The 27,724-nt window shown below is 56.5% G+C and overlaps 1 protein-coding gene across 1 annotated transcript; it reads right to left on the bottom strand.

The window, feature by feature from the left end:
* Window positions 1-1,822: 1,822 nt before the first annotated feature.
* RBPMS2 (RNA binding protein, mRNA processing factor 2) lies at window positions 1,823-27,426 on the bottom strand (the record flags this gene model as incomplete). The annotated part of the gene is made up of 7 exons (XM_080351281.1): window positions 26,695-27,426; window positions 15,066-15,143; window positions 14,568-14,606; window positions 14,280-14,342; window positions 12,606-12,756; window positions 11,937-12,085; window positions 1,823-1,885 (listed from the first exon to the last, which is right to left on the bottom strand). Exons 1-7 carry the CDS (start codon window positions 26,752-26,754, stop codon window positions 1,823-1,825), a joined length of 603 nt encoding a protein of 200 aa, XP_080207407.1. The 5' UTR covers window positions 26,755-27,426.
* Between the last annotated feature and the right edge of the window lie 298 nt (window positions 27,427-27,724).

Raw genomic sequence — 27,724 nt, 5'->3', positions numbered from 1 at the left:
GGAGGAGCGGGGCGACGCTGCCGGGGACGTTTTGCCTTCTATGGCCATCTCGCCGCGGTGCTGGCACGGAGGAGAAGTCCTGAGCCTGCGCAGGCACCGGGGAGGGGGAAACAAAAACAGCCAGAAAAAGCTCCTTTTTGCCCTCTCAGGGGCCTCCAGAAGAGCTTGGCATCAAGCAGCCCTCATACAAGAAGCTGCCGCAACCCCACAGCATCATCCCCCACATCCCTCCCAGCAGCAGGACAAGGGGTGCAGGTACCACTAGACCCAAAACATCCCACCCCAGCCCCAGAAGAAAACACACCACACCACAGAAAAAGAGTCACAGCAGCCTCTGGGTATATTTTTTTTCTTTTTTTTGTTGCATTTCATATATTATCCAGTTTCACATTCTCATAGGATCAGCAATTATATAGCAACTTATTCTCAAATCTTTTAATACAAGCGAGACAGCCATGGTCATATAATACTTAAAGCACTTCAATACCAAGCAATAAGATGCTAAAACAAAAATTGCACAATTTCTCATTTACTATGCCTGACTGAATCATTGGTACAGAAGACAACCCTTCTCTTTCAAGCTTTTAACTAAACATTAACTTATCTTACAGGATTACAATTTCTCTTTAATAATAATAATAATAATAATAATTAATTGCACACAAACACACAAAGTCTTTATGATGCATAAATATTTCCTTATTACACATGGTACAAAAATACTCGTACTTCTTTTTTTGTTCGGTATTCCCATAAGGATGGCTGATTATTTGGCAGGACTGGATGCTCTCCAATCAGAAGGAGGTGGAAATTAAAAGAACAAGAAGTTAGGTATTTTACAGCCGTTCTATATCTAGAAGTCTGAAGAAGAAGAGAAAATTAATATAATAACCCTGACTTTAAAACTGGAGAAGAATGGATGAGAACAGAAACCCAGTGCATCATACTTAAAAATAAAAAAAAAACAACAAAAAAACCCATTTTTCAAATTCTTCTGGTTGTACTGGGATGGGGAGGGCGGAGGTGGGAGAAGGGGTGAGACAAGGACAGTTAGTATTTCTCAAAGCCAAGTCTTCACCGAAGCAAGATGAAAACCTTGATGGATCAATCCGTTGGGCCAAGACCTGTTGCTAACGGTTACACAAACGCTAGAACAAACAAACTTACACTCACACGGACACAAGTTAAGTGTTTTAATTCATGCCAGAAAACATGCAAAACCCATTTGCCTTTCGTTGCCTTCAGCCGAGCCGCTGGGGCAGGGCGAGCCCGGGGAAGCCCAGGACCGAGCGCCCCCGGCCGGGTTTCGGCGCAGCCGGACAGCGAAGCTCGGTCGGGGAGGAGGTCCTGGGGACGGAGGGATGCGGGGATGGACGCGGGGTGGAGGGATGGAGGCGGCGCACGGCCCGTGGCGTTGGGCCGCGGCGGCTTCACAGTCCGGGGAGGGGGACGCCGGCAGCCCCGGGGGGAGTGCGGCGGGGCCCGGCGCCTTGTCCGCAAACCGAAGCCAGAGGACTTGGAGCCGTCATCCCTGGCACATCCCTCGGCCGAGGGGCAGGGAGGAGGAGCGCGAGCCGAGGAGAGACGCTGCGGGAGAGGAGCGGCGGTGAGCGGGGCCAGCCCTATCTGCTCCCCACTTCCCCACTCCGTGGCTTGGGGGGCTCCCTGGTGGATTTAGTGCCATCACCCACCAGTGTCACCCAACCGCATCCCTGGGTGCTGAGCCCCAGCTCCCATCCCTCCTCCCACAAGAGGTCAAGGAACCCAGGGATGAGCAAGACAAGGACCCAGCTCCAAGAGTGATTACTTACTTACTAACAAACTAACAAAACTGACGAGACTTCCATCCTTGCTGGGTAGCTTCGGAGGGAGGATACCAACGCATCTGGAAGAGAAAGCCACGCCAGAGGTCCATGATCCAGGTTTATTTCAAGCTGAGCCCAAACCTTCAGGTCCTTCAGGCCACATCTGAGGTACACGGAGTAGAGACATCTCCAGCATTGGGAAGCTCCATGGTGAGCCCCAAACACTACTTGAGTAGCACCCCAACCTGGGGTTACACCATGGGCAGCACTGGTGGCCCCTGCAACAACAGGCTCAGGCTCCCCCAGCACTGGGACATCCTGCCCTACAGAGCACAGCAGGACCCCACACATCCAAGGAGGGACATAACACCCATCTCAGGGCTCGCCAACATCTCCAGTACTTTCTGCCTGTTGGTGTAACCAGATGACAGCCCCCAAACTCACCGCCATGCCTGGCCCCAGCTCACTACACGCAGACCACCACCAGTCAAGCTAGGAAAGCTCCTCACCACCAAGCTCTCAATAACGTTTATTGCTGCTGAAGTGCACGCAAGGAGGGGCTGCTACCGTCCAGCACACTCCCACACCCCAAATTTACATCTTCCCCCTGTGCAGGTGCAGACAGGGCAGAGGAAGGTCCCTTTGGACATGTAGCACCCCAAGGTGGTGGCCACTCCATCCTCAGCCAGCAGGAGGAGGCATCTCAAGACTGCGCATTTAAACCAGACCACCTCTCTGTGACACGCATGGGGTAAGAACTGGCGCTCCCATGGCAGAAGAGACCCATGGAGTTTTCTGAGCCACGCAGATCACATCATGGGAAGAACTTGGTAGAGCTGCCAACCAGCAAGACTGGGAGGCTTCCCCAGCAGGTTGCTGCTGCCACATCTACTGCTCCTTCTCCGGCGAGATGGAGGCACAAGGAGCAGACGAGGGAACAGAAACTTCCCAGCCCGTCAGTAGATGCAGCAAGCTGGCAGCATCCAGCAGAATAGCATCAGACATGCAGATGCTCCCGTTTGGTCTCCAAGACCGGCAGACGTCAGGCTGGGCTCAGTTAGCAGCTTCATGCCTGAGAGGATGGGAAATGAGGTTGTGCCGCTTGGCTGAGCACAGATCCAGCAGCAGGAGCAGCCAGAGCCGCTCAAACACCGCAGCCACCCCCTGTCCAGCCGGTGGCAGGTACGGCCAGGGCTCTGGGTACCCACAGAGTGATGGGCTTCACTCTAAGATGGATAGAAAAGAGGCAGAAAACCCCTTAGAGCCCAACATGAACTGTCCCCCTTGCTAGACCATCCTGAACGCATCTGGCCAGGTGTTCCCCTTCCAACATATACACCAGTCCAGGACCAGAGGGAAAAACCAGTATTCCCAGAGCAGCTCCAGCCCCTGTGCACACCACTAAGAGATACCCTTCATCATCATGATGAGTTTGGGTTGAAGAGACCTTCACAGCTCATCCAGTCCAACCCCTGCCATGAACAGGGACATCTTCACCCAGATCAGGGTGCTCAGAGCCCCGTCCAACCTGGGATGAGGATGGGCAGAGTTTCTTGAAGCCAGAACCCAGGTCAGTTGGGTAGAGGAAGAGCTGGAGCCACAGCCAAAGCGTCCAGTTTGGCAGAAGCTTCACAGCTCATCTCGCTCTACGTGGCTGTGCCCAGCAGGGGTGACTCTCCCAGCCTCTTCCTAGCAGAGCTCTTGCCAGAGCCAGGTCTCCCCCACAGACTGTAAGTGTGCAAGGACATCAGGAAAGCCACTCCAGGTGGAGAAGACAGCTGGCAATGAGGGGGAGAGGCGCTGGCTATTTTCCAACCTCAACCACAGGAGACCTCCAAAAGATGCACACAGGTCTTCAGAAGAGACAGCGCTGAAGACCAGCACATCTAGAAACTCAGCGAGAGCCCCTGAGTGACTCTCCAGGCTGGGCACATCCTCAGCAGGTCCCATCAAGCCCTACACTACCACTGCAAGAAGCAGAAGCCCGACACCTAACAGAGGGGAAGAGTAATTTGCTCCTTCGCACAGAGACACGCAGCAAACTGCCAAGACCTTGACACTGCAGCCTCCTTACGGGAGCTGGAGGGGACAACAAGACCCACCTACCTGCAATGGCCAAGTCCTCCCATCACCAGCACAAGGGCTGTGGTGCCAGTAACTGAACAGCCCCAAGCACGAGCTCAGGGACCTCGAGTCCCTCTTCTCGTGTAGGGTTCATCCCTGGAGGAGCCATCAAGTCCGCAGAAGCTCTGTCCCAGCAGGAGCCCCTCAGCAGGGCAGATCTGCTGAATGTCCTCAGTAGGAAGAGATCCCCAAGGCTCATGGAGTCCAACTCCTGCCCCTGCACAGGACACCGCACAGGTCACCCCGTGTGTCTGAGGACATTGTCCAGTCTCTCCTTGAACACTGTCAGGTTGGGCTGTGACACCTCCCTGGGGAGCCTGTTCAGTGTCCAGCACCTCTGGGTGAAGAACCTTTTCCCCATGTCCCACTGACCCTCCCTGGCACATCTTCTGCCGTTCCCTGGGCTCTGTCACTGTCACAGAGAAGAGCTCAGCCTGCCCCTCCTGCTCCTGCTGAACCTGCAGCCCATGAGCTCTGCCCTCAGTCTGCTCTGCTCCAGCTGAACAAACCCAGGGACTGCAGCTGCTCCTCATACGGCTTCCCATCAAAGTGGTGCCACACACACCATGTCTTCACTTCTCCCTTGGCCCGTGAGAGGATGCAGTTCAGCTCCCCAGTCCGTGGCCACCACGCTGTCCCGGGCCACCGTGACCTCCTTGCACTGACACCCCCAGGAAACAGCCCCGCGCAGGCACCGACGTCACCAACACCCCACGGGGCCACCACAGCAGCTGCCAGGGCACGGATGGGAGTGACACACTCCCCCCAGCCCTGTCACCAGGAGGTGCTTGCTCAGCAGAGCCACATTCAGCAGCCAGCTGTCCTCCCTGGCCAGCTCCCCCGCTCCAGCACCTCAGCAGCTGGAAGCACATTCCTCCTGCCCAGCAGCAGGAACCTCCTCCTGCGGTCACAGGGCCACCAGCTTAACCCGAGAGCTGCCTCCATCCCACACCATACGGCCATGCCCACCCACTGCCTGTGCCTGGTGGGTCTCCATCCTCTTCTCAGGGCATCCAGCTTCTGCCCCACATGCACACCCCACACCTGGCCAGAACCTCCAGTTGCAACAGAGATCTTGCTTTTCTCCCCAAACGTGCACCGTTTGTAGCTCTGGCACTAATAAACCTCCACTTCCGATGGGCCACCTCCCCTTGCCTTCCTCCTGGAGGTCTCCCATGCTCGTATGCACAAACCCAGCCAGCCCGACTCCATGTCCCCTCCAGCTGGTGGCAGCCAGAGCAGCTCAGTCCAGAGCAGGGGCAGATGCGATGGACCAGGGGACAGCCCAACACTCTGCTGTGCTGACCTGCCAGGGCTTCCAGCCCACAGAAAGATGAAGGACGTGTTGGGACAAAGCAGGAATGACCCTTCACTAGGTGGGATGTTTCCGAAACCACTGGAAGAACCAGACCGGAGGAAGCAGACAGCCAAGAGGACACGTTCTTTAAAACAGTGGCACCTGCCAGGACACTTTTCTCTTTGCATCCTTCAAAGTGTCTCAGACACCTGATTTTGCCCCAGGCTCTGCAAACAGAGCAGCTCCCAGAGCCACCTGAAAGAGGAGACCAGCACCAGGAGAGACTGCGCAGGGGTGCCCCAAGAGGGATCGCAACCCAGCGGGCAAGCCAGAGCTCCTGTAGGGAGCGAGTTTCTCAGGGGGCTTCTGGAAGATCCATTATCTCTCCAAATACCACATCTGTCAAAGAGGGAGCTGAGAAAGAGTGAATGGAGGCATCCAACACTGGGTGAGGAAAGTGGAGAAAGGGAGGCCTTTACTGGAAGAGGCACAGTTGAAAGGAGTCTGGCCACACCACAGCCAACATGCCCTGCTCACCCACCCATAGGGATGAGACAAGCACCACCAGCCTCATGCTGCCACACTCAACATCTGGCCCAGAAAACAGCTGGAAATGAGAAATTCGCACCTCTGCCTGTCACCTTCCAGGGGCCAGGTGAAACATCTGGAAGCAAAGAGCCTCTCCCTTGCTGCAGCGCTACCCAAAAATCACACAGAAATGATAAATGGGGGGGGATAAATGGCACTCCACTCTCCTTGTCACCTCCTCCATTGTCCCAGTTACCCTCAGAATTTAAATGTCCCATCTTGCCCACCATCCTTATGGAGAGCGATTCCATCGGCAGGCAAAATAGAGGAAGGAAGGACCAGGCACAGAGACCCACCCTCAAGCCACTTGTACCTTGGATGACCTGCCTCCCCTCCTTAGTCACTTCTAGGTCTGCTTATCTTTGCTCTCCAGCATCTGGTGGCGCTCAGAGCTCGCCCTACAACTGGGATGGACCCAGCCACCTCCCCAGGTACCAGAAAGCCATGAGCCCTGCGCGGTCACCACATCCCCCAGACCGCAGGTCACCGGGTGTAAGCCCTGGTCAAGGTGCCACCAAGAGCTGCTCTGCTCCATCTGCAGACACAGCTGGCAGGAACACAACCCAGGGCCGGCAAGGACAGCTTGCAAAGGTGCACCCAAAGGCACCAACGTCACCCATTAGTGCTCTCTGGACACACATTTCAAGCCACCCACCTCCAGGGTCCTTCAAGGGGTCTGGGTTGAGATGAACATCCAAACACTTGCATCTGTGCAAGAACCAAGCAGCTCAGCCCACCACCAAGAACCGTTCCTGTGTTTGGAGCAGACACCTCTCCTCATGCAGCTACAGCGAGGGAGAGCTGGAGGATCAGCACATCATCTCTCACCGTGTTGCAGAACACGCAGAAGATGATGGACATTGATCCATCCTGTTGCTTAGAAGGAGTATTTCAACAGGGGTCCATCCTTTGCCTTGTGCCGTCTCATGGAGATGTACCCATCACACAGACCTCAACAAACAAGTGTTTCTCCTTTTCCCAGAGTGGAAGTGGCTTGTGACGCTTTTATTTGGGTTAATCCAGCCAGGGAGGACCAGTGCTGGCCACTTCTGACACCATCTCAGTCTGACTCACTCATTGGGTGTGATTTAGTGAGAATCACTGCTCAGCAGGTATCTGGAAGATCTCCTGCCTTTCTCTGGCCAGAGGAACACAGCTGGCTTAGGGACAGCGTGCTCCAGGCTGCTTGGCCAGCCTGTGCCAGCACCAAGTCACCAGAGTTTAGGAGAGCATCATAGCCACGCAGATCTGAAGGAGAGCTTGACATCTCCTAGAAGCCTAGAGATTGCCCATAAAAAATAATCCTGGCAAGTCCTACATGACAGCCCCAAACAGGCAATGAGACTCTGGGTACAGAAAATCTGTCACTGTCTCCAGCCTCCCACCCCAAGGAGGGCCTATCAGCACCGCAGCCCCAGCAGATCTTCTCATATCCCCAGTTCCATGGGCTCAGCATCAGACCACAGCCACTGGGATCTGCCTCATGTGCATCCACAACCATAGCCACCACCCAGGAGATCCAGCTTGCTCTGAGCCAGCCCAGGCAGCAAAGAAGAGGGAAAGGGTTTTTTGGAGCACTGACCTCCCCTTCCATCGATGGGCTCTGCTGGGAAGCCTCAAGGTCCTGCTGGGCTCTTGCACCACCACCACATAGCCATGGATCCAGAATTGCTCCTTCTACCCACAACTTGCTTGGACGGGTCCCAGCTTCAGAGGTCCACCTCCACCACCTCCTCAAATCCTTTAGACAAGGCTGCTGCCAACAGCTGCAATGTGGATGCTCTGAGGGCACCTTGGGGATCCCACCTCCAAAAAGACGGGCAGCTGCCAGCTTTCAGTCCCTCACCTGCTCCCTGTCTGGGAAGCACCTACCACAGATGGTCTCCTGGGCTCTACGTACCCATCATGTCAGCCTAGTGTCCTACAAGCACCACGCAGTATCCACCACCAGCCTCATTCACATTCTCATGAAACAACCCTGCATCTAGTCCCTGCTTTCCAGGGCAAGTCCTGCCCTCAAGGGTGCTGCCACAGCTGGAAGCACCTCCTTGCAGAGGAGCTCCAGGAGCATCAGTAGTCCCTGGTGTCTCCTCTGCACTCCAGAACAAGAGGTTTCACATCAGAGACACAATGCAGCCCAACTCCATCACACAGGCAACACACAAAACTGTTCACCAAGCCCAAAGAGAACAAGACAAGCCATATCATTGTCTCTATCCTTGCATCAAGCGCTCCCCATCTTCCTGGGAGACTAGCTCTGCACATCTTTGCGCCTCACAGTCTTCCAAGGGCACAAGCAGACCTGGGCCCCCACCTTTGGTGGCTTCTTTCCCCACCACCACTACCATGCAGAGGAAATTGTCTTCTCAGAACCACCACAAGAAGTGAGCCAGGACTCGGTTCCTTTGGAGCTGACCACAGCCACCATCCTCCCACCAGTCCTAAGCCAGACCATCTTCCCTCTGCCCAAGCTCCCAGTTCCCTACACCGCTCACATTTCTCCCAGGCTGCTGATTCCCTTTGTTACGGCCCATGAGACCTCTGTCCTGCCTGCCATTTCAGGCTGCAAAGAGAGAAGCCCAGCTCCAGGTAGGAACTTGCTCTGTTTCCAGTAACTGGAGAGGAAAGAGGTGAGATTAGACCCATGACTGAGGGCAGGGTCTGTCCCGGTATGCAATTCTGGAACAAAGTGACCGGCAAGTGCTGTTGTCTAACGTGCCCGCTAGAATTTAGTCGTGTGCTGTCGCTACCACGTCACTCACCTCCCCCACCGTGTGCCAGGAGTGAGGTCAAGGTGTATTTCTGGTTGCCCTCGAAGGGTCGTGGCTGGGGAGAAACCGGGTTTCTTTCACGCCGAGCGGCAGGGTTGTTGCTGTCCCGGCTCAACCGGGCTGCTCCCCTCCCACCGGCGGGCCCTGGCTGAGCCTGGCTCAGCTGGGAGGAGTTGATGTAAGATGGTGCCATGCTGTGTGCGCCATGTCATGTGCTGCCAAGTTGGAGACGTGGGTTAGAAAGAAGGCCTGGTATCTCATTCCCCAGGCTCTGGTGGGTGGGTAGCGTGAGGCCCATGCACTGGGTTGCCAAGGAGATATGGGCTACAGAGATGGGCAGAAGCTTGCAAATCCCATGGTGCACCTTGGAGGAGAGATGGTTACCTTACCAGTCTTTCCAGACGTGGCTGCCATCATGCTTAACACTTCTAGGAATGGAGCTGTGGGACAGCCACTCCACTAGCTGCAATAAGGCATCACTAGGGTGTCCCATCTCCGGGGACAGCTCTGAGCTTCGGGGCTAGCCTGCGCTGGCATCATGGCTGGAGTTCACTAGGGACATCAAAGGAGGGATTTGAGAGAGGGTTGGAGGGAGGGAAGGCAGATGGGACAGTCAAAGTCAGTGGAGTCCCCACAGGTAGAGGCTCCCAGCGGTGCAGGGTCAGGCCACGGTCACTTCTACAGCAGCCTGGTGCCTGCAGGGACCATCACCATGGCTTGGTGGTGCCACCAGTCTCATCGGCGAGCAGCTCACCAACAGCTCCTTGCACCATCTCTTGCCCCTCCGGGCAGCTCTTCAGGAGGTTGCACAGGTCCATCACAGAGGGCGGCCACCTCCTTCCCCACTTGAACACAGAGCCGCGAGGGGATGAGCACTTCGGGTTTAAATCTCTTGCGACAAGCTCTCGGCTTAGCTACCACCTCCAACTTCACACCCGGTCCAGGACTGAAGGACACAGAGCTGCTAAAGCTCTGGCCATCCCCATGAACATCCTCCAGCTGACACCAGCCTCAAGAGGAAGACCTGTAGCTGTCCTGGAGAACAACCCACATGCCCACCACCCCACCAGCAAGGCGAACCAGCCCCTACCAGTGTGAGCAGAAGGCTCAGCACACCAAGACCAAGGTTACAGCTTTTCGCTCAGTTTGTGAGCAAAAGTCATCTCACTGACTCGCTCCACCCTGCCTGGGCTCTGCGAAGGACAGGGCTCCAGCCCAGAGATCAGGCAGCTCGGAGCTGCCAGCCCGAGTAATGTTTAACCCCATAAAAGTTTATTGGTAATGTATACTGCACCAGAAGTTCTCCTGCGAGGTCACTGCCGGCTCAAGCACAAGGCAGCAAGGAGCAGCTCTAACTGCTTGGCCAGCCCAAGTGCTCTTCTCCAGAGGAGAGCTGGGTCCAGCTGTGGCCACGGCCTGAGGGGCTACACTGGCTTAGGGACATGTCACCACTTACAGACCGCCTTGGGCAGGGATTCCTACCCACGCAGGGAGCTCCCTGGAGCCTCAGGGTCTTTCTTTAGACCAGAAGACCTCTTGGAAAGCTAAACTGTCTGTCTAGAACAAGTAGCTTGCCACCTGGAGGGCAGGAACTAAGACCCCAGAGGGAAAAGATCTGGCTGAAGCCATCCTTGATACCCTCTGCTTTAGGAGAGCAGTTTTCTCCCCTACCATGCAACCTAAGTTTTGGTATCTAACCCTTACACTCAGGGTCCACATGTCATTGGTGATCCATCCTTGAAGGACCTGCAGTTATGGTTTCACCTTCCTCAACCACCTCAGCCAGAACAAAGAAGTTTTTTTCCTGGTGCTCCCTGCCAGGGGCAATTCAACCAGCAACAGCTGTTGGCTCCACCACCCTACACGCAAACAATAGGGACAGGAAGAACCTGCTCTCCAAGGCTGCCCAGGAGAAGAGCACACTCAGGTGTGGACATCACCAATAACTTTTGGAGAACAGCAGCAAGCACAGCCCTCCCAGTGAAGGGCCAGCGGACCTGGAAAAGCAGCCTGGCTCTGGATGCCCCTGGAAGAACCAGCCGGTGCCTGGTCCTGCCCTGGGCCCCACATACTCTGCAAGAGCTTCAGCCCAACGTGAGCTCACCAGGAGAAGAGCAAAAGCAGCAGAGGCCTTTGAGCGTGTGAGAGGCAGGACAAACAAGCCTACATAGGCCAGGAGCTCACATCCATATTGCTTCTGGGAAACAAGCTGGGGTCAAAGCTGGACAGTTACAGTCAAGACACTTCCAAGAAGCAAGAAAATGCCAAAGGGCCAACTGAGCTGACCACCAGGCAAGTGGACAAGGTGAAGGGACACAGCTCTTTTTCCTTTCCATTTAAGCAGGAAAGAGTGGAGCTGAGCACCCTGCCTGGCAGGGCAGAGAGCAGAGGTTATGCCCCGATGCTCCGGGGTCTGAGTGCAGAGCCCCAGTGCCCTCGTCCCCTGGCACAACTGCAGGAGCAGAGACCGAGGCAAGCAGAGCACAGCTGGCTGGGAACACCCGGCAGAGCAGGGACAGGGCCTCCAGGCTCTCCTGTTGTACCAGTGCTTTAGACCAAGCTCCTTCACCCAGAATTAGGACACCTCTCTGGTTTACCTTTCTTCCTCCACTTCCACGGTTTCATGGACCCTCAGCAGGAGTGCTGGTCTCAGGACACTCCAGTTCAGGCCAGTACAGGCATCCCTACACCTCCAGCTGTCAGCGAGCACACCCTGGGACACCAGGCAGCTGGTTGCACCACCACCAGCATCTCCATAGGCTCGTACAGAGTGACCCTCTCTAGCCTGCATCCAGCGGCTAACACCACCATCCCATCATGGTCCCTCACTGTGGCAAGGCTCTGGTCACTCATCTCCTGCAGGACATCCCCCTCCAGCTTCAAAAGTGTGGGAGTTGCTTGGCCCAAGTGGGTTCTGGCTGACCCCGACAGCTCCAGCACCAAGCTAAGCCTACTCTGGCTTCAAGGAGAACATTTTTCAGCTATTTTACTTGCTGGCATGCTGGGTTTTCTCCCAGCAGTCCCACAACGTGGCTCTCTAGCCATGGGGACCAGCAAAGCCAGCCAGAAATGGAGCCCTGCCTGTCCCCACCTGCCTGCCTCTCACAGGGAAGCGGGTTGGACCCACAGGGTCAGAAATCCTCATCCAGCTCCAGCTGCTCTCTGCCACTTCGATCTCCCCCCTGCAGTTTGCTCAGGGCTGGGGGGCCCCCCATGCACTTCAGCCGGGAGGAGGCTTTGCCCAGGAGCCAAGGATCGAACCAGCCAAGCAGAGACCGGCAGGAGCGAGCACTAGGGGCAGGGGAGAGGGGACAGCCCGGTTCCTGGCACGGGACACGGGGAGCGACTCACCTGAGCGTGAAGAGCAGCAGCCGCGGCGGCGGCCGCCGGGTAGGTGAAGGCAGCATGGGGGATGGCGGGGGTCAGCTCCGTGGTGTAGAGCGGGTAGGGAGCCCACGCTTCTGGGGAGGCTGGGATAAGAGCCGCTCCAGTCAGGTCATCTAGACAGGAGGAGACAAGGTGACAGCGGCTCAGCTTGCTTCAGGGACAGGCTCTGCGTTTCCAACCCCAGCTAAAGCTCTGCAGTGCCATTCCAGTGAGGTGTAAAATTAACACCCTGCCAAGAGAGGGCAGGAACACGCTCCATCACTGCTCAGCACCCCACACAGGCTTTGGGTAGGCTGGTTGTCACACAGAGCATGAAGCTGGTGCCACCAGGGCACGTCTGCCCCACCAGGCTATGCTGAGGGTGCACAGTGCCAGACTCATCCTTTCTACTTCACACCTACAGATGAGTTAAAAGACTTACATCACTTGAGCTACCAAACCAAACCTGCTCTCTCAACACTTCCAGTGTTGGCCAGAAGTTTTACCAGATGCTAACTATTCTCCTGCAACCCTAACATGCTTGTCCTCCCGCACCAGGCAGATTCCACCCAGAGCACTCACAGTTTCCTTCCCATCCCAGCATCTCCCAGGCTAGACCAGTCACGACCTCCACCTGCCCCGCAGCATACTCACAGGGGTCCCGTGCAATGAAGTGTGCGCCCAAGGCAGGGTGGATGTTGGTGGGGTTTGGTGTGGCCATCAGCTTGCTCTTGGCCATCTTTGTGTTGGCTTTAGCAAACTCTAACCGCAAGGTCTGGGGGTTCTCTGGGTCGAAGCGGATGCCCTGTCATAGAAGAAAGCACACGAATCTCTCAGAGGTGAGGTTTCCAGTCCAAGCACAGGTGGTGTCTACTCATGGAGAAAAGCCCAACCAGGCAACCAAGGCCATCATGCTGCAGTCACATACTTGGATTTTTGTCCCCTCAGTGCAACACTCAAGCTCCCACAGGCTTGTATTTCTATTTTTAGCTAGCCTAGTGTCACTGCTTCCAACATGAGACACAGTTTTGCTCCTTATGTGCAGTTCACCAACCAGCACTGGTCAGGAAAGATCTGTCTGCTGGGGCCCCATCTATATTGGAGCTGCAACATCTATTGCCAGCTGGGCAGAGCCACCAGGATGTGCCCCAATGCCCAAGGCAAGGTCCACAGCAGAGCAGAAACAGCTCAGCCTGTCTTGCTGCCTAGATCCCACTGACTTCTGCAGGGCCACATGGGATGGACATAATTTTGGGTGTGCCTGTCATGCTGACCAGTCTTCTTCTTGAGTCACAGCAGCTCGAAAATGTTGTGAATGTGCTGAAGAGCCTGTACCAGACAGTTTTGTCCCCGCCTCATGCCCTGCCATGGAAACAGCAGCGTGGGAAGGCTGGTTTGCTTTCTGAAACAAGCACCTTCTGGCTGCAAAGGTCACGGCAGGCCAGAGTCCAGGACAAGGACCTGCTCTGCTCAGCTGCCACACATCAGGGCGTTTGGTAAGCGAAGCTTTAACCAAGCCACTAGCACTAAGCAAGTCCTACGGTCGTATGACAGACCAGCTTTGCTATGAGCTTGTTTCACTACACTTGTACCCTGGTGAGCTTGACCTAGAGCTTCAAAAAGCTGATGCCAAACACAAGTTGAGCTCCACGTGCCTCATTAAAGCATTACAGGGCATCAGCTGGGTTTCGCCCTACACCTGGAAACCACCTCTGCCCACAACACCTCTTCCCATCTGTTTGCCAAGGGTTGGTTCCCCAGAGAAGACCTGCCTGCTGCAGGTGCTCCAAGCTCAAGTCAGGGTAGGATGAGCCCCCACCATGGTGCTCAGCCCAGACAATAGGAGAAAAAGCTCCCTGAAGAACAGGTCTGGCACACACAGGGAATCCACGCCCATTTGAACAAGGGTTTGCTCAGCCCACAGCTCTTCCCTGTACATGAGGGAGCACTTGATGGGTAAGGAACAGGATTCACAGCCTGGGTCCTGTTATCAAGGGCCAGCTGCTGAGCAAGGAGGTACACACCAACTCGAAAAAATAAGTAGTTGTTCTTTCCCTACACCCTCAGAGGCCCTGAAGAGTCTTCCAGCAGTTGGAAACTTCACCTATACTAAGCACAGGACAGTTCACATCCACTTGCTCAGGCTGATGTCAGCCTTAAACAGGTCTCCTGCTTCCCAGATGGGATCCTGCAGGACCATGTTGCTTCCAGACTCAAGGGCACAGCAGGGACACCCTGACCCTTCCCACGCTATGGACAAGCCAAGCATTGCTCCAGCTCACAGCAGGACGTACGACCCCCAGCCCTCCCGGCACATCGGGTACTCACATTCAAGGCATTCTTTGCTGCTTCAGCACCAGCACGGCTGTCAAAGGTCACAAAACCAACTGGCTAAAAACAAAACAAAACCCCAGTTTCAGTCTGGAAGCCTCTTCCAGCTCCTCAGACTACCCTGCCACCCCATCTGTCCCCAGCAAGCAGAAGAGACCAGCTAAAGCTGCAGAGGGCCTTCAAGCAGAGCTTGAAGGGTCTTGGGTCATCAGCCCAAGACTCCTGCTCCATATCTGCTCCCACCACACCAAAGCCACTAATACCCAAGCTGGAAGAAGAAGGTACCTGCTTTGAAGTGAGCTTGATCAGTGACCCTTCATAACCCTGCAGAACGGAAGAAAGCAAGTCAGCATCAGGTTCCTGAAGGAGCTGAGCTACAACCAAGATGTGATGGAACATCTCCAGCAGCTCCTGCAGCACCAAACCCTTTGCAAGGCAAGGTTTGCAGCAGGAGTAGGTACATTAACATGTCTCTTCTTTCCCATCAGAAGACTAAGATTAGCGTCTAAGGGCAGAGGAGGTATCTCAGCTAGTCCTTTGGGAAGAAATCCCCTTTTCTAGCCCTTCACCAAGCTTGGAGACAGCATGATTTCAACAGGCTCCAGGTGAAGTTAGCCAGCTGAGCATGAAACCACACTGGTTTCAGACCAGGTTCCCCAAGCTCTCACAGAAGACCCACCTTCCCACTTCATACATGCTTTCCTCCGACCAAGATCTTGGCTGCAAGGTTGGCCACAAGGCAGCGCCTTTCCCACCAAAGATCAAGTCTGAAGACCTCCTTACCTTGAATGGTCGGAAGAGTAGGTAGAGCTCTCTGGGCTTAATATCCACAGGAAGTCCACTGACAAACAACGTCCGGACCTAGGAGAGAGGTCAATGAGGTCTACTGAAAGACCTGAAGAGCGCAGTTGACAAGCCAGGTGCAATAAGAGTAGGCCACCTTGCACCAAAAAGTGGCCTTGCTGCGCTAGAATCATATAATCATTTGGGTTGAAAGAGACCCTTAACAGCATTGAGTCCAGCCATAACCTAAGTCTAGCACTAAACCATGTCCCTAGCAACCTCATCTATACACCTAGACGCATTGTCCAGGATAAAACACACCCAGTCCTTTCCTCCCTGCCACAAAGGATTTAGACCTTTACAAAAAATTGATTAGGTTGGGTTGATTAGGACATGGACACCAGCCCCACACTCTGACTGGACTTTGATAACTCAAACTCGAAAAGACTGCTAGAAGACCATAGACTGTCACGAGCACTAACAGAGTTTGACACATATCAAGGGTCCAGAAGAGACCAGTTGTCTCTCTAACTCTTTCTACAGATCATGCACTAGATCTCCTTTCCCAGCCCATCCTGGCACTTCCAGCCACCCATTCAAAGGCTGGAGGCTCCTTCACCACCACACACCAGACCCTTCAGAAGTTGCTCCCAAACCAGCTCTTGCAGTTGGTTCCATGGTGGCCAGCCCAAAGCCAGCTGTGCTACACCAAGACCACGTAGTGCTGCTGCTCTTTCCAAGCTGCAGAAGTCACCTACCAAGTCCAAATGAACGCAGCACAATAAGCAAAAATACAGCATTGGAGGAAGATTTCAATAGATAATTTCTACAGACTATCTGTGATAGTTCACACAAGGATCCAGGAAGAAGAAACAGTGCTGAAGGCTCATGGGCTGAGACAACTCTGTTCAACACTGAGACCACGGTGGTCACCTTCTCCAAGCACTGGGAGATGTTGGCCAGCAGCCTATTTCCATAGCAAGCAGCATGACAAAGCTGCCAAGATATCTTGTAGATCAACACGGAGCTGGAAAGGGAAGTTATGCGCAACAGACATCACCAAGACACTAGTCATCGTTAACGAGGAGCAGGAGATGGCATCCACAGCTCGGCCAGTACTGACAGGTGAGAGAAGACAGAAGACTATGAGATGGAGCTTTATGTTTCTCACTCTTCAGGGATGCCACCCACTGAGCCAGCCCCAAAGAAGCCACAAGAAGGTCATGGGACAGCACCGATGCCCCAGTGCTCAGAACGACACCAAACAGTGCCAGATGCTTCCGAGCTGCAGAACATGCAGCAGGACCAGGAGCCACAGGCCAAGCCCACCTCCTGGCCCAGTCTGGAGTGACCCCATCACATTTGCTGGGCAGAAGCGCTCTGCTCCCACATTTGAGTTTTTGCTCGGCTGTTTCCCCTTCCCCAGACAAAGGGGGTTGTATCCAACAGCCTCTTTTGCCACCAAAGTGAGTGGCACATGCTTGCCCCGCTCCTGGGCTGGAGACAGGGGGCACCTGCAGACACAGGAGCACACAGCAGAGCCTCTGCACCCTGTAGCTCTTTGGGGGAAGCCAGATTTAGAATCCTCCAAGTAGGGAAGCTTCTCCTCTTTACAGGAGAAAACAAACCTTCTTGTGCTGCTGTGCCCACCACAGTCCTGCCGGAGCAGAGACACCCTCCACATCAACTCAGAGGGCAGCTTAAAGCCCTCCAGGATGGACAGTGATCAAGGAAATCTTGGGGTCCTCTTGCTCTCCATGCATGTTGAGACACAGTAGACATCTGGCATATCTCAAGACTGCTCCAAAATGCAACTACCAAGCAACCTTCCGTCCAACACCGGCATCCTTCCCATCCCATCCCCTCATCCCTCGGTATGGTTGGCCCTACCACACACCCTGGCATTTGCTTTTCCCCACCCAGGGCAGCAGGATGCTCTCTGGAGCACACCAGAAACATCTCCCAGGCTCAGCACTACAGCCCCCCTGTCCGACCCAGCCCCTCATTTGATGCATCACTCCAGGGCCACCTCACACCCGGACCGAGCGCAATGGCTCCGTGTCTCAGCTTGCTGGCTGCCTTGACGGCCTCAGCGTTTGCGCCTCAGCAGGAGCTACATGGAGCAGCAATGCCTGCAGCGCGTTCCCAGAAGACGTGCGGCCATGTCTTGCAGGGGAGGACTCACGGCAGCACGCACGTGCCTCAGCCACGTGAAAGCACCAGCCCTTTTCAATATTTCAGGATCCGAGTGCGCTCAGCCCCCCAGAATGGATGTTTCTTCCAAGGAGATAGAAATCTGCATCCCTGTTGAGTCTCTAAATGGTCCCGTGATGTGTCGCTCGGTAAGTCCATGCGACAGGCGTGACAGAATGGAAGATGCGCAGTTGCTCGGGGAAGGGGCAGTCGGCTACTCGGAGCGCTTACAACTGCCTGAGCAGAACAACGCAAGTGCCCAGGAAAGCCCTTTGTCAGGGGTACCAAGCTCCTAACGCCAGCCCCACAAGCCGCTGCCAAGGACGGGAGCAAGAGACCTTCTGTTGCAGACCAAAAGCCTCCCTTGGCCTCCAGGCCCAGCCTGTCACCTCACACGGTATCGCAAAGGGGATCCCAGCCAACCCACAGCACCTGCCGAGGGCTGGCACTGCCCCAGAGCAACCACGTGCCACCAGCTAACATCTTCAAATGAGGTTTCCCCAAGGGTCTCTAGACAGACCAAGGAAGGTCACCGCTCAGAAGAGCTGGTTAAAAACAATGAGACCAAGCAATTGGTTTTCTGAGATCTCTGTAATTCAGCACATCCATAAGGGATCTAGAAAAGGGGAAAGCAACACCAGGTTGTTCAGGGAAGTGACAGTGAAGCTGGTGAGAGTCCCAAGCAATACATTTGAGGGACAGAGTGGGGTAAACCAGAAGGAGAAAGCTTCTGAGGCCAGGTGTAACCAGCAGCAACCAGAAAGCAAAGGAGATCTGGCTTATCCCATGGCAGATAAGTAGGAGGCAACTTGCTGGTCTAAGCATCTCATGCCCTGTGGGCCACGCTGGTCCAGCCTCCTCCCTCTACTCCCAAAATTAGGAAACTAGATGAGGACAAGAGGGTCTGGACAAACACCTTCCAGTAGGTTAACTCAACTGGGAGTCTCCAGTCACCCCTTTGCAGGATGAGTCCTGCTGGCTTCAAGAGGCCACGGGGACCACCTAGGGCTGATGAATCCAGGTTCCCAGCCTCTGCACCCAACATGCTAAAACAGGGTAGGTTTCTATTTAAATATATTTTCCCTGCCACCAAACACATGTAAATATTCAGCCTCCCCACAGAGCAGCTGGAAAAGCTACGGGACAAAAGAAAACAGTATATATAAAATAATAATAATCTCTCCAGGGCTACATCAGGAACTACCTGGGCCAAACTGTATGTCCAGCAGGAGCCTGGAGAAGGTACTGCAGAAGCAGATCTCCAGGAATATCTTGTTCTTATGGTCACTTTTAGACTCTGCCACCAGCCACCTGAGGTGAGGTACCAGGTGAGAACAAGTGCAGCTCAGCCAGACAACAGATCTTCACTGGGCACACATGGGAAAAGCAGGACAGGGAGCAGCTCTGGGCTGCAACAGCCCGGCTGGGTGATGCTGCTGGAGGCCCTGCAGAAAACACTTTCCCTTCCCGTCCCTGCCCCCTCTGGGGATGTCCCCGCTGCAAACACCCAGCGGAGATGGAGGAGAGCCACGGAAAACAAGATTTGTGCCAGGAGGGACATGACCATCCAGGCCATCGCATAGGGAGGGAGGATCCCAGCACAGCTTCCCACGCAGGAGCGAGAAGGGACAAGGACAAACTCGTTGAGTGCTCAAGTCCTCGGTGGCTATCAAGCAGTCCTTACACAGCTGTGCCTCCCAGAAGAGACACATCTCTGCTGCAAGCACAGCCGGGTACTTAGCACCAAGGCTTTAAAGAAGCCAAGCAGCAACACCTGCCACTTCCCACCACAGCTCCAGCACTGCCAGGAGGTCAGCAATGGGTGTTACAACACCCACAGCTCCTGGCCATGTCTGCTTTTAAATAAGAGCTCTGGAAATGGAGTCCCAAGTGCAGCCATAACCTGAGCCTTGCTGGGCTGCAGGGCAGTGTATGTCAGAAATATTAAACACGAAGGCATGAGCACCCACCTGGCACAAGGCTGCTCCAGTGGGTCTCCAGCACTGGGCTTTTGTTAAAACACAATCCACAGCTTTGGTTCCTCCCCTTCTGCAAGATCAGCCCTTCAGCTGCATCACCCACAGCCCCCAAAATCAGCTGTGTCCTGGGTCCATGTTCCCTGCACCAGGAGCACACCAGCCTTCACCACCACTGCTTAGGGGACCTCTGGGGACAGCTACAGCAGGAATGTGCTCTAGTGCCTCATCTACATCGGGCCACTGGCCATCCCTCCTCTTGGAGAAGCCACCCCCTCCTATGTGCCATTTATCCCTGGGGACAAGCCATCTCCCACCGAGCCTTCTTCCTGTGCCACAGCAGCAGGGACCCCGTGCCATCCTGCCGAGGATGGGGACAAGCTCTGCCGCAGCCACCAAAGGCAGCCACCCTGAGGTCCCAGCATCCCAGTGGGGTGTCCCTCCAGCACCCAGGGCCACCAGAGCCATGGGGGGGTACAGAGGCCCAGCCCTGGCCACCACGATGCCGCTCAGGCCACTTGACGCGAGGCTGCTGGAATGCGGCGAGGCTGCCGGCGGCCCCAGCAGCCGGGACTTATAAGGCACGGCAGCGAAAAGCGGCGAGACGAGCTTGCAAAACAGAGCTGCGGGGAGGGAAGTGCCCCGGGGCCCGGTGGCGTGTCTTAAAAACAGGACAGTGCCCTCATGTCACCAACCCAGCAGGGTTCCTGCCACGGAGCTGGGTGCACCCAGCCCTGGGATGTTCTGCTCCTCTACACATCAAACCTCCAGAAAACACAGATAAAGAGGAAAACCGAGGGAGGGAGATGGTTGATCTGCGCTGGGGACGGCTCAGCGGGAGAGCAGGGCGGCCTCGACGTGCCTCCCAAAGGGAATGAGCTTGCTAACAGGCTCCTTCACCGCTCCGTGCCTCAGTTTCCCCTCCACCAGCAGAGATGCTGCGAGACCTGGCTGCAGCTTGCAAGTCCAGCACCAGAAGAGCTCTGATGTCCCCAGGCAGCTCCCAGGGCAGCACTGATCCCCCACATAGGCACTTCATTCCAAAAAAAAAAAATCAGCCTTTTGCACGAAAGGCATCCAAGGACCAACATCCTGCTCACCCAAAGCAGAGGAAGGCAGGCTGACCACCAGCCAGCCCAAGCACACACACATTTCATCCCCAAGGCTGGAGCGTTTCACATGTGACACCGCTTATATCAGGGTCAGCCCCTCGCCAGCATCGCGGGGACCCTGTGTCGAGCAGGGGGATGTCAGGGGGGCTGAGCTGCCCCTGCGGTCAGGGCAGGAAGAGGCACCAGGAAGCACATGGGCACTGATAAGTCTGGGCGCAACGGGGCAGCACCCAAAAATAGTCCATGGTCCCGCAGAGGAAGCTCTGCACCAAAGACTCCCCACTATCGAGCCCTGTCCCCCACGTCTCTGCGGGATCTCGTGAACAGGATGGCACGTAGGGGGCTTGGGCCACAGCAAGGGTTCAGAGCTGTTGAGATGTGGGGAAGCCACCCCCGCGAACCCCCAGATATCAGGTCCCCAGTGCAGGGAGATGCCACCACAGCTTCCCCCCTTGCTAAGGGGTCTGTGAAGCCGGAGGAGACATGCAGGAGCATCCCAGCCAACGCACTGAAGGACACTCACATCTATGTGTGCACCGCCCAGCCCGCTGCACTGAGCCCACGGCTCTGGGGACCCTGGGATGTTGGGGACAGGCACCATCAGCTCTGGACCTCACCCACAGGGACAGCTCTCACACCGGGGAGTCCTGCCCCAGCACTGCTCCTCCTGCCCACACCCCGGCATTTGTTCTCCTGGCAGGAGACACAGAGGTGAGACGAATTCCTGACAGCCTCTGCCCTGAGCAGACAACATCGGTCTGGATGCAGAACCCTCACGAGATCCGTTCCCACCTCATGTCCTTCAGCAAGTACCTCTGTCTCCACTTTCCCCTGCCACAAGGTGATGCCTGGGCACTTTTCAGTCCTTTGCCTGCTCTGCCCTCAGCACCAGGACACAGGAATCCCTCCTCAAGCCAACTCAATGGGGGCAGCACACCGCTGGCCATGCCACAGCCAACAGAGCACATCAGGCACCTCTAGAGCCCAACAGCAAGCAAGGTTGCCACAAAACCCAAGTGATGGCAAGCTGAAAGTTTGCAGCAGCTCTCTGCTGTTGACAGTGGTTATTGTGGTGTCACCTCCCTCACAGGGAGACCTTTGGTGACAGCAGGAGGACGCCAGGACAGGGAAGCCCCAGGAGGTGAAGCTTCCTTCCCTCCTCCAGTACCTCCCAGAGGAGCTGGCTGCTCTCTCCAGGTCCGTAGATCACTGCTCTAGGTGACCCAGGGGCGTCCCACTTTCAGACAAACACTGGTGTCCTGCCCCTGAAAGCAGATGTGAGGGACACGTGTCCCCAGGACAGCAGCTGACACACAGCCGCGTACCAAGACCTGACCCCACACCAACGCAAGAACCCATCACCACATCCTCTGCATTGCAGGAGGGACTGCACCATCCCAAACGAGGAGATGCAACATTTCCATGGGCTCTTCTGGGCAACGCAGTAGGGCTGGAAATCCTCCGCATGGGTCAGACTGCCCTACAGGGTCGTTGGGTTTCCAGCACGGCCTGCAGCCAGGTGAGCTGGGGCTCAGTGGCCAAGGAGAGCGACATGCAAGGCCAGCATGTGAGGTCCCACACAACTGTCCTCCAGAGAAATCCACCCCCACAGCCACTGGACGCACCAGGACAAGGCCTGAGGCAGGGTGTCAGATGTACACCCTTCCACCCTGCCCTACCACAGGGTAACTACAAGTGGCCAGTTGGGCTTGAGACTGTTCCTTCCCATAGGGCAACACCTCATCCCCATCCACAGGACTGGGTGCAGAAGATGACGTTCACTAGACAGATGGACAGACGAAGCCTCAGCATCATCCCTGCTCCTATCTCCAAGCAAGAGGGTGAGCCCTGGGGCCACAGAAAGCCTCACCAGCCCAGACACACCAAGAGCTCCACACTCACCTGCCATCCAGCCATCACCCAAAGCACCAAGACACTCCTCTCCGGTGGGATAGGCAACATCCCAGCCATGCCATGACCCTGCAGTGGTCAAAGTGTCCTTTTCAAGCCTGCAGCATCCACTTCTGCCACACCAAGGGCAGGGTCACCTGCCACACATCTCCTCACTGTGCTGGTGCCACTGCCTGCCCCATGGCACCTCCTCATCAGATGGTCTTCATGGAACGGTGGCTGTTGCTGCAGAAGGTGCTTTTCTGCTCCAGGGGTGGCCTGTGATGCACAGATATCCCTGGGAATACGGTTCTGAGATTGCTCACCTTCAAAACTGAGAAGACTACTGGATTTCAGCCTGGTGCTCCTGGAGATAAGGTGCTGAGCACTATCGGTGATGTCCTGACCTGGTGAAACTTCAAGACGAAGCCTTTACTACAGGCACTCAGATGTCCAAGACAGTCTACATGATCAGAGTGGCAAAGTCTACTTGACTTGGCATGGCCAAGGATCTTCTGGCTCCACAAGCTTTCCTTACCAGCTCCAGCAAGAGCCATACTTAACTTCCCACAGCACCAGTTCCTCCAGCAGAGGCACAAGAAAGGACAGCGAAGCCTGAACCACTCTTAGCTGCCTTCCAGACATCTCCAAGGGCATCCTTTCCATTTTGGTGAGGGGAAAGCAGAGTTCCTTGCTAGCAAGGGAGCATTTGGGTTTGGCCCTTCATAACTTGTGCAAGCACCACCAGAAAGCCCTTCATTTTGAGGGCAAGTAGGGAAAGCTCTGCTCAGCAACCCCTCAGATTAGCCAAGGAAGAAGAATAATTTCTGAAGCTGGGTCTCATTTACTAGACCAGCTACAGGAGGAAGAACAGCTACCCCATCATGGGGTTTTGGTGCACAAAGCAACTGAAACTCATGTCTAAGATGTTTAGATCCAAAAGAGCAAGAAAGAAGAAGGAAGCTCCTTTGCAGGGTATTTACAGAGGCTCCAGGACAAAAATTCCCACAGCCTTCCTCTAGTAAGAGCAACTCATTGATGGACCAAGAGGAGGTCTGGGAACACACCAGTTCCCAGAACCTCCGTGCACAGTGACTTCAGGGTGTTTGCTCAGCCAACAAGGTGTCACTAGCAGAAAGCTGCATCTAACATTGAGGGGACTTATGATGCATGAAAACAGCTCTGAAGCACCGTCTTGGTTCAACCAGACCAAGTACAAGCAGATTAGCAAGTGGTGACCATAACTACTACACCCTCAAGTTCTTTGTAGCAAAGAGCGGCATCACAGAGCCATTTGACTTCAGAAATTACATTAACCTTATTTGTTTCAAGCCAGACAGCCAGAATCCACGCATGCAAGAGGTATCTAGGTCCACTCATGCAGAGATTACAGGAATCAAGAGATGCCTGGCACCCGTCCGTGATGTGCTACAGACATCCAGCACGTAACACGGGCTGCTCGCCACTGGCATTCCTGGGCGGTCCTGGCAGCTGAGAAAAGCCAGGGATGAGGTACTTGCTACTGAGGAGACCATCTGGGAGCCAAGAGCTTCTGCCTCCCCTCACGGGGCGTTTTCTAACTCTGATGGGCAACCCTGCAGCCTTGCCATGGGCCAACGGGGAAGATGGTCCTCCTTGAGCAGAGCTCAGCCCCATGGCTTCTCCTGGCCCTCACCCAGGCTCTGCCCACCCAGCACAACCTCACGTTTGACACTTTCCACATCCACCAGTCCATAATGTCCAAGCTCTACCACGACAGCAGCCCGTGGAGCTGCAAACGTGTCCTTGAGACTGGCCTAGAGAGACAGGGCCAAGGGGACACACAGGACAACTGCAACTTCACCAAAGCCAGCTCCAGCCGCCCCTGCTCCCCACAGCTCTTCAGCTTCCCAGTGACCTCCTGGGAGAACAAGGCTGAGCTTCCAGAGCAGAAGCAACACTTCTGCATCAGACACCCAAGACAGAAGGGTGAACGCATGGCACCCTTATTGCAATAAGGACACAAAGACAACACGCAGTGCCCACGGTAAACAAGGAAGCTCCTCCGGCTGCTCGAAGAAGCTCTGCCCGCAACAGGGGGTGCGCAGCACCTTCGGCAGCACCCCTCGCGAGCACCGGGACGTTTGCTGTCACGCTGATCGGCGGCTGCCTGGAAAACTAAACAGAAGATAGCAGCGAGCGGGGAGGGATCGAGTTTGGGGAGGTGTCTGGTGAGGAACAGCAGGGACTGACATTAGGCCCTGTTTGTTTAACATTCCCCTTAACGACCTCAAGAGGAGCGAGAGGCATTCCTGTCCTCCGCGTGTCACCAGGCAGGAAGGGGCTGCGAGATCCAGGGGCTTGCAGATAAGATAAAGGGAAAGGCTGGATTTAGGAGCTTCGCCTCGCCATATCTGGGGCACACCGTGCCCTTCTGAAACACTTGAGGAGGCGGCGAAGGAGCCTCGCGGGGGGAATGGAGGAGTGTCCGCAGCACCAGGATCTGGCGGCGTCATCCGCACAGTGTGGGAACATGTTCCAGCGCAGCCCCCTGCGTGTGTTGGGACAGAAGGATTCAACTTTGCACCAAACATACTTATCGCTCTGTATTGAAGGGAACACTAGGCCAGAATTTTGGTGGGATATGGTGTTAAGATCCCCAGATCATGCTGGGACCCTGAACACAAGGTCACTCTTTGTACCACCATTCGCTGCTTCTGTGGTGAAGAACGGCCCCCGGTCACCTGGGAGCATGTGTAGGAAAAACAAGCGTTTGGAGAGTTCCCGGGGGCTCAGAATGGTCACTGGGGAGCCCAACCAGCAGCTCAGCACCCACAGTGTTATTTGTGATGGATCTGGGTGCAGAGAGGCTTTCCAACTGCAACCCCACCAGGGGTGGGGACACCCCCCTAGTCCCAGACCAGATGGAGAGCAGGGGCTGCTTCTGTTCAACCCCTGCTCCATTCCCCAGGGATACAATCTTTAATTTGGTTTTCCAGCCACCAAGCATCACTCCAGGGAGGACCAGCTTCCCCAAAGGGCTGGGATTTCCAGGCTGCCAAAACGCAACAACTTCCAACACCCGCTTCACCAAACTACCACCCGGCAGCAGAACAGGCCAGTTCTGCCCCCGGCCACCACCCACCATGCACCAAAGCGACGCGGCCGGGATGCGCCAAGCAGCACCAACCTCGGGGAGCTTTGCAGGCCAGTGAATAATTGGATCAAGGAACCGCATTGAGTCTTCTGCGCACGCGTGCGCAGCCCGTGAAACCCCTTGGTACCGAGCCTCCCCGCACCGGGGAAGTGGTGCAGGGACCCAGGTGCTCCCTCTCCACCCACCCACACCAGTGCCACCCAGTGAGGCTGGGAGGTGTCACTAGCAGCATCACACCCATGTCCCATCGCATCACCAAAGCCCTGATCTGCGCAGGGGAGAGAAACGCTATGGCCGCTGCCCACCAATCCATTCCACCCCATTAGCCAGGTCCCCCCATGCCACGGTTGGAGACCAGTGGCCACGGTGGCCCCAAGACAGCTGGTGCACAGGGACCGTCCAGCCCCGGCGGGTGTTGGAAGGAGTCAGGCGCCATGTTGCGGCGGCGCGAGCGCACGGCGCGCTGGAGGAGAGCGAGGGGAGGGGGCAGAGCACCTCCCCGGTCCCGAGGGCCGGGTGCGGAGGACTGCAGCAAAACGCTACCGAGGCCGGGCGTTTTCCAGCGCCGGCTCCAAGATGGAGGGCGGCTGGTGACCCACTGCTCAAGGGGCGCGATGGGAAAGGCGCTGTGCCGGCAGCGATGCCAGCAGCTCCGAGGGCAAACGTGCGACACTGCGAGCTCAGCTTCGGCATGTGGTTGTGGACAAGTGACCCTCGCAAGCCCACCCAGCACAGGGTCCGTGCTCTGGCTCACAATGGCCATCCAGGGGAAGGGACTCTGGGCACAGCCCTCCATGCCCAACGAGGCTGCTAGCACATGGGGAGCAGAGCAAGGTCTCCCACACCATGGTCCAAGTGTGTCCCTAGCAGAGCAGTGCCTAGATGCGGGAGCCTGGTGCCCTCCAGCCACAAGGACTTGGGGACAGGACACTGACCCCTCAGTCAGGCTGGAGGAATCACGAATCCACCATTCCCCAGTCCCACAAGGCTAGAGGGACATCAGGCTGACAAGGGGGCTCCCAGCCAGGGCTCACCCTACCCACCCCAGCCCCGGTCCCTCCCCGGCCAGACCCACAGGGCTCCAACCCCGACGTCCCGGCTCCCCGACGGCTCCGCACCCCGGCAGCTCCGCACCCCGGCTCCCACGACCCAGCCCCGGCATCCCGTCTCCGGTGCCCCGACGCCGCGGCCTCGGTTCCCCGAGCCCAGCGCTGCGCTCCGTCCCCAGTGCCGCGTCCCCGCCGCCCCATCGCCAGTTCCCCGCCGTGCCGTGCTCCTTCCCCAGCCCCCTCGCCCCGCCGTGCCCCGGCCCCGGTCCCCACCTCCTCCTCGACGTTGCCGCTGCCGTTGGTGTGCTCGGTGTCCTTGTTGAGGTTGCTCATGGTGGGGGTGCCGGGGTCAGTTAGGGGGGTGGTGCCGGCTGCTCCGGAGCTCCGCGGGGCCGGGCCAGGGGTGCCGGTGCGGTGCCGGTGCGCGGGGGCGGTGCGGGGCGGTGCGGGGCGGCGCTGCCCTCCCGGCTCACATGCGGCGTCCCGGGACCGCGCCGCTGTTAAGGGCCGGGCCGCGCGGAGCGGGGCCGAGCGGAGCGCAACGAGCCGCAGCTGCGGGGCCGACGCGCCCCAGCCGCCGCCGCCGCTCCCGGTGCCGCCGCCGCCGCGCACCGAGCAGCGGGGCCGGGACCCGCCCGCCCCCGCCCCGCCTGCCCGGGGCCGCCCCTGGGCCGCCCGCCGCCAATCCCGGCCCGGCCCGGCCCCCGAGGGGGTGCGGGGCTTTTTTTTTTTTGCTGTTGGGCTCGAGTTATTTTAATTTATTTTTTTTTCCTCCTTTCCACGAAAAACTTTCTCAACTTTGATGAACTTTCGGGCTTCGACTTTCTTAAAGGGGCCGCCGGCCTCTCCACCCGCGGAGGGGCCGGGCTGCTCTTTTCCGGACACCCCCGGGGCAGGAGGATCGTGGCTGAACCCCGCGGGGGTCCGAACGCCCCGGGACTGCGGCCTCAGAGCCCTGGGATGGCACAGCTGTAACCCCCGATGAAACCCCTGAAACAGCAGCCCCAGGAGTGCAGGACTTGGGTCACGTAACCCTGGGACAGTGGCCCCACAGCCCCAGGGACAAGTGGCCCTGTAAGCCTGGGACAGTGGCCACACATCCCCTAGGACAGTGGCCCTGTGAGCCCAGGACTATGGCCCAGATCCCCCAGGACAGTGGTCCCACATCCTCCAGGACAACAGCCCCGTGTACCCCAGGAGTGCAGCCCCAAGTCCCCAGGCACAGCAGCCCAGGGTTCCCTGGGGACAGCCACCCAGTGTCCCTGCAGCCGGTCAGTGGGTGCCAGGAGCCTGGGAAGAGGAG

Source organism: Nesoenas mayeri (assembly GCF_963082525.1).
Source record: "Nesoenas mayeri genome assembly, chromosome: 11".
In the NCBI taxonomy this organism is placed as follows: Eukaryota; Metazoa; Chordata; class Aves; order Columbiformes; family Columbidae; genus Nesoenas; species Nesoenas mayeri.
This window is presented reverse-complemented; position numbering and strand designations above follow the sequence as displayed.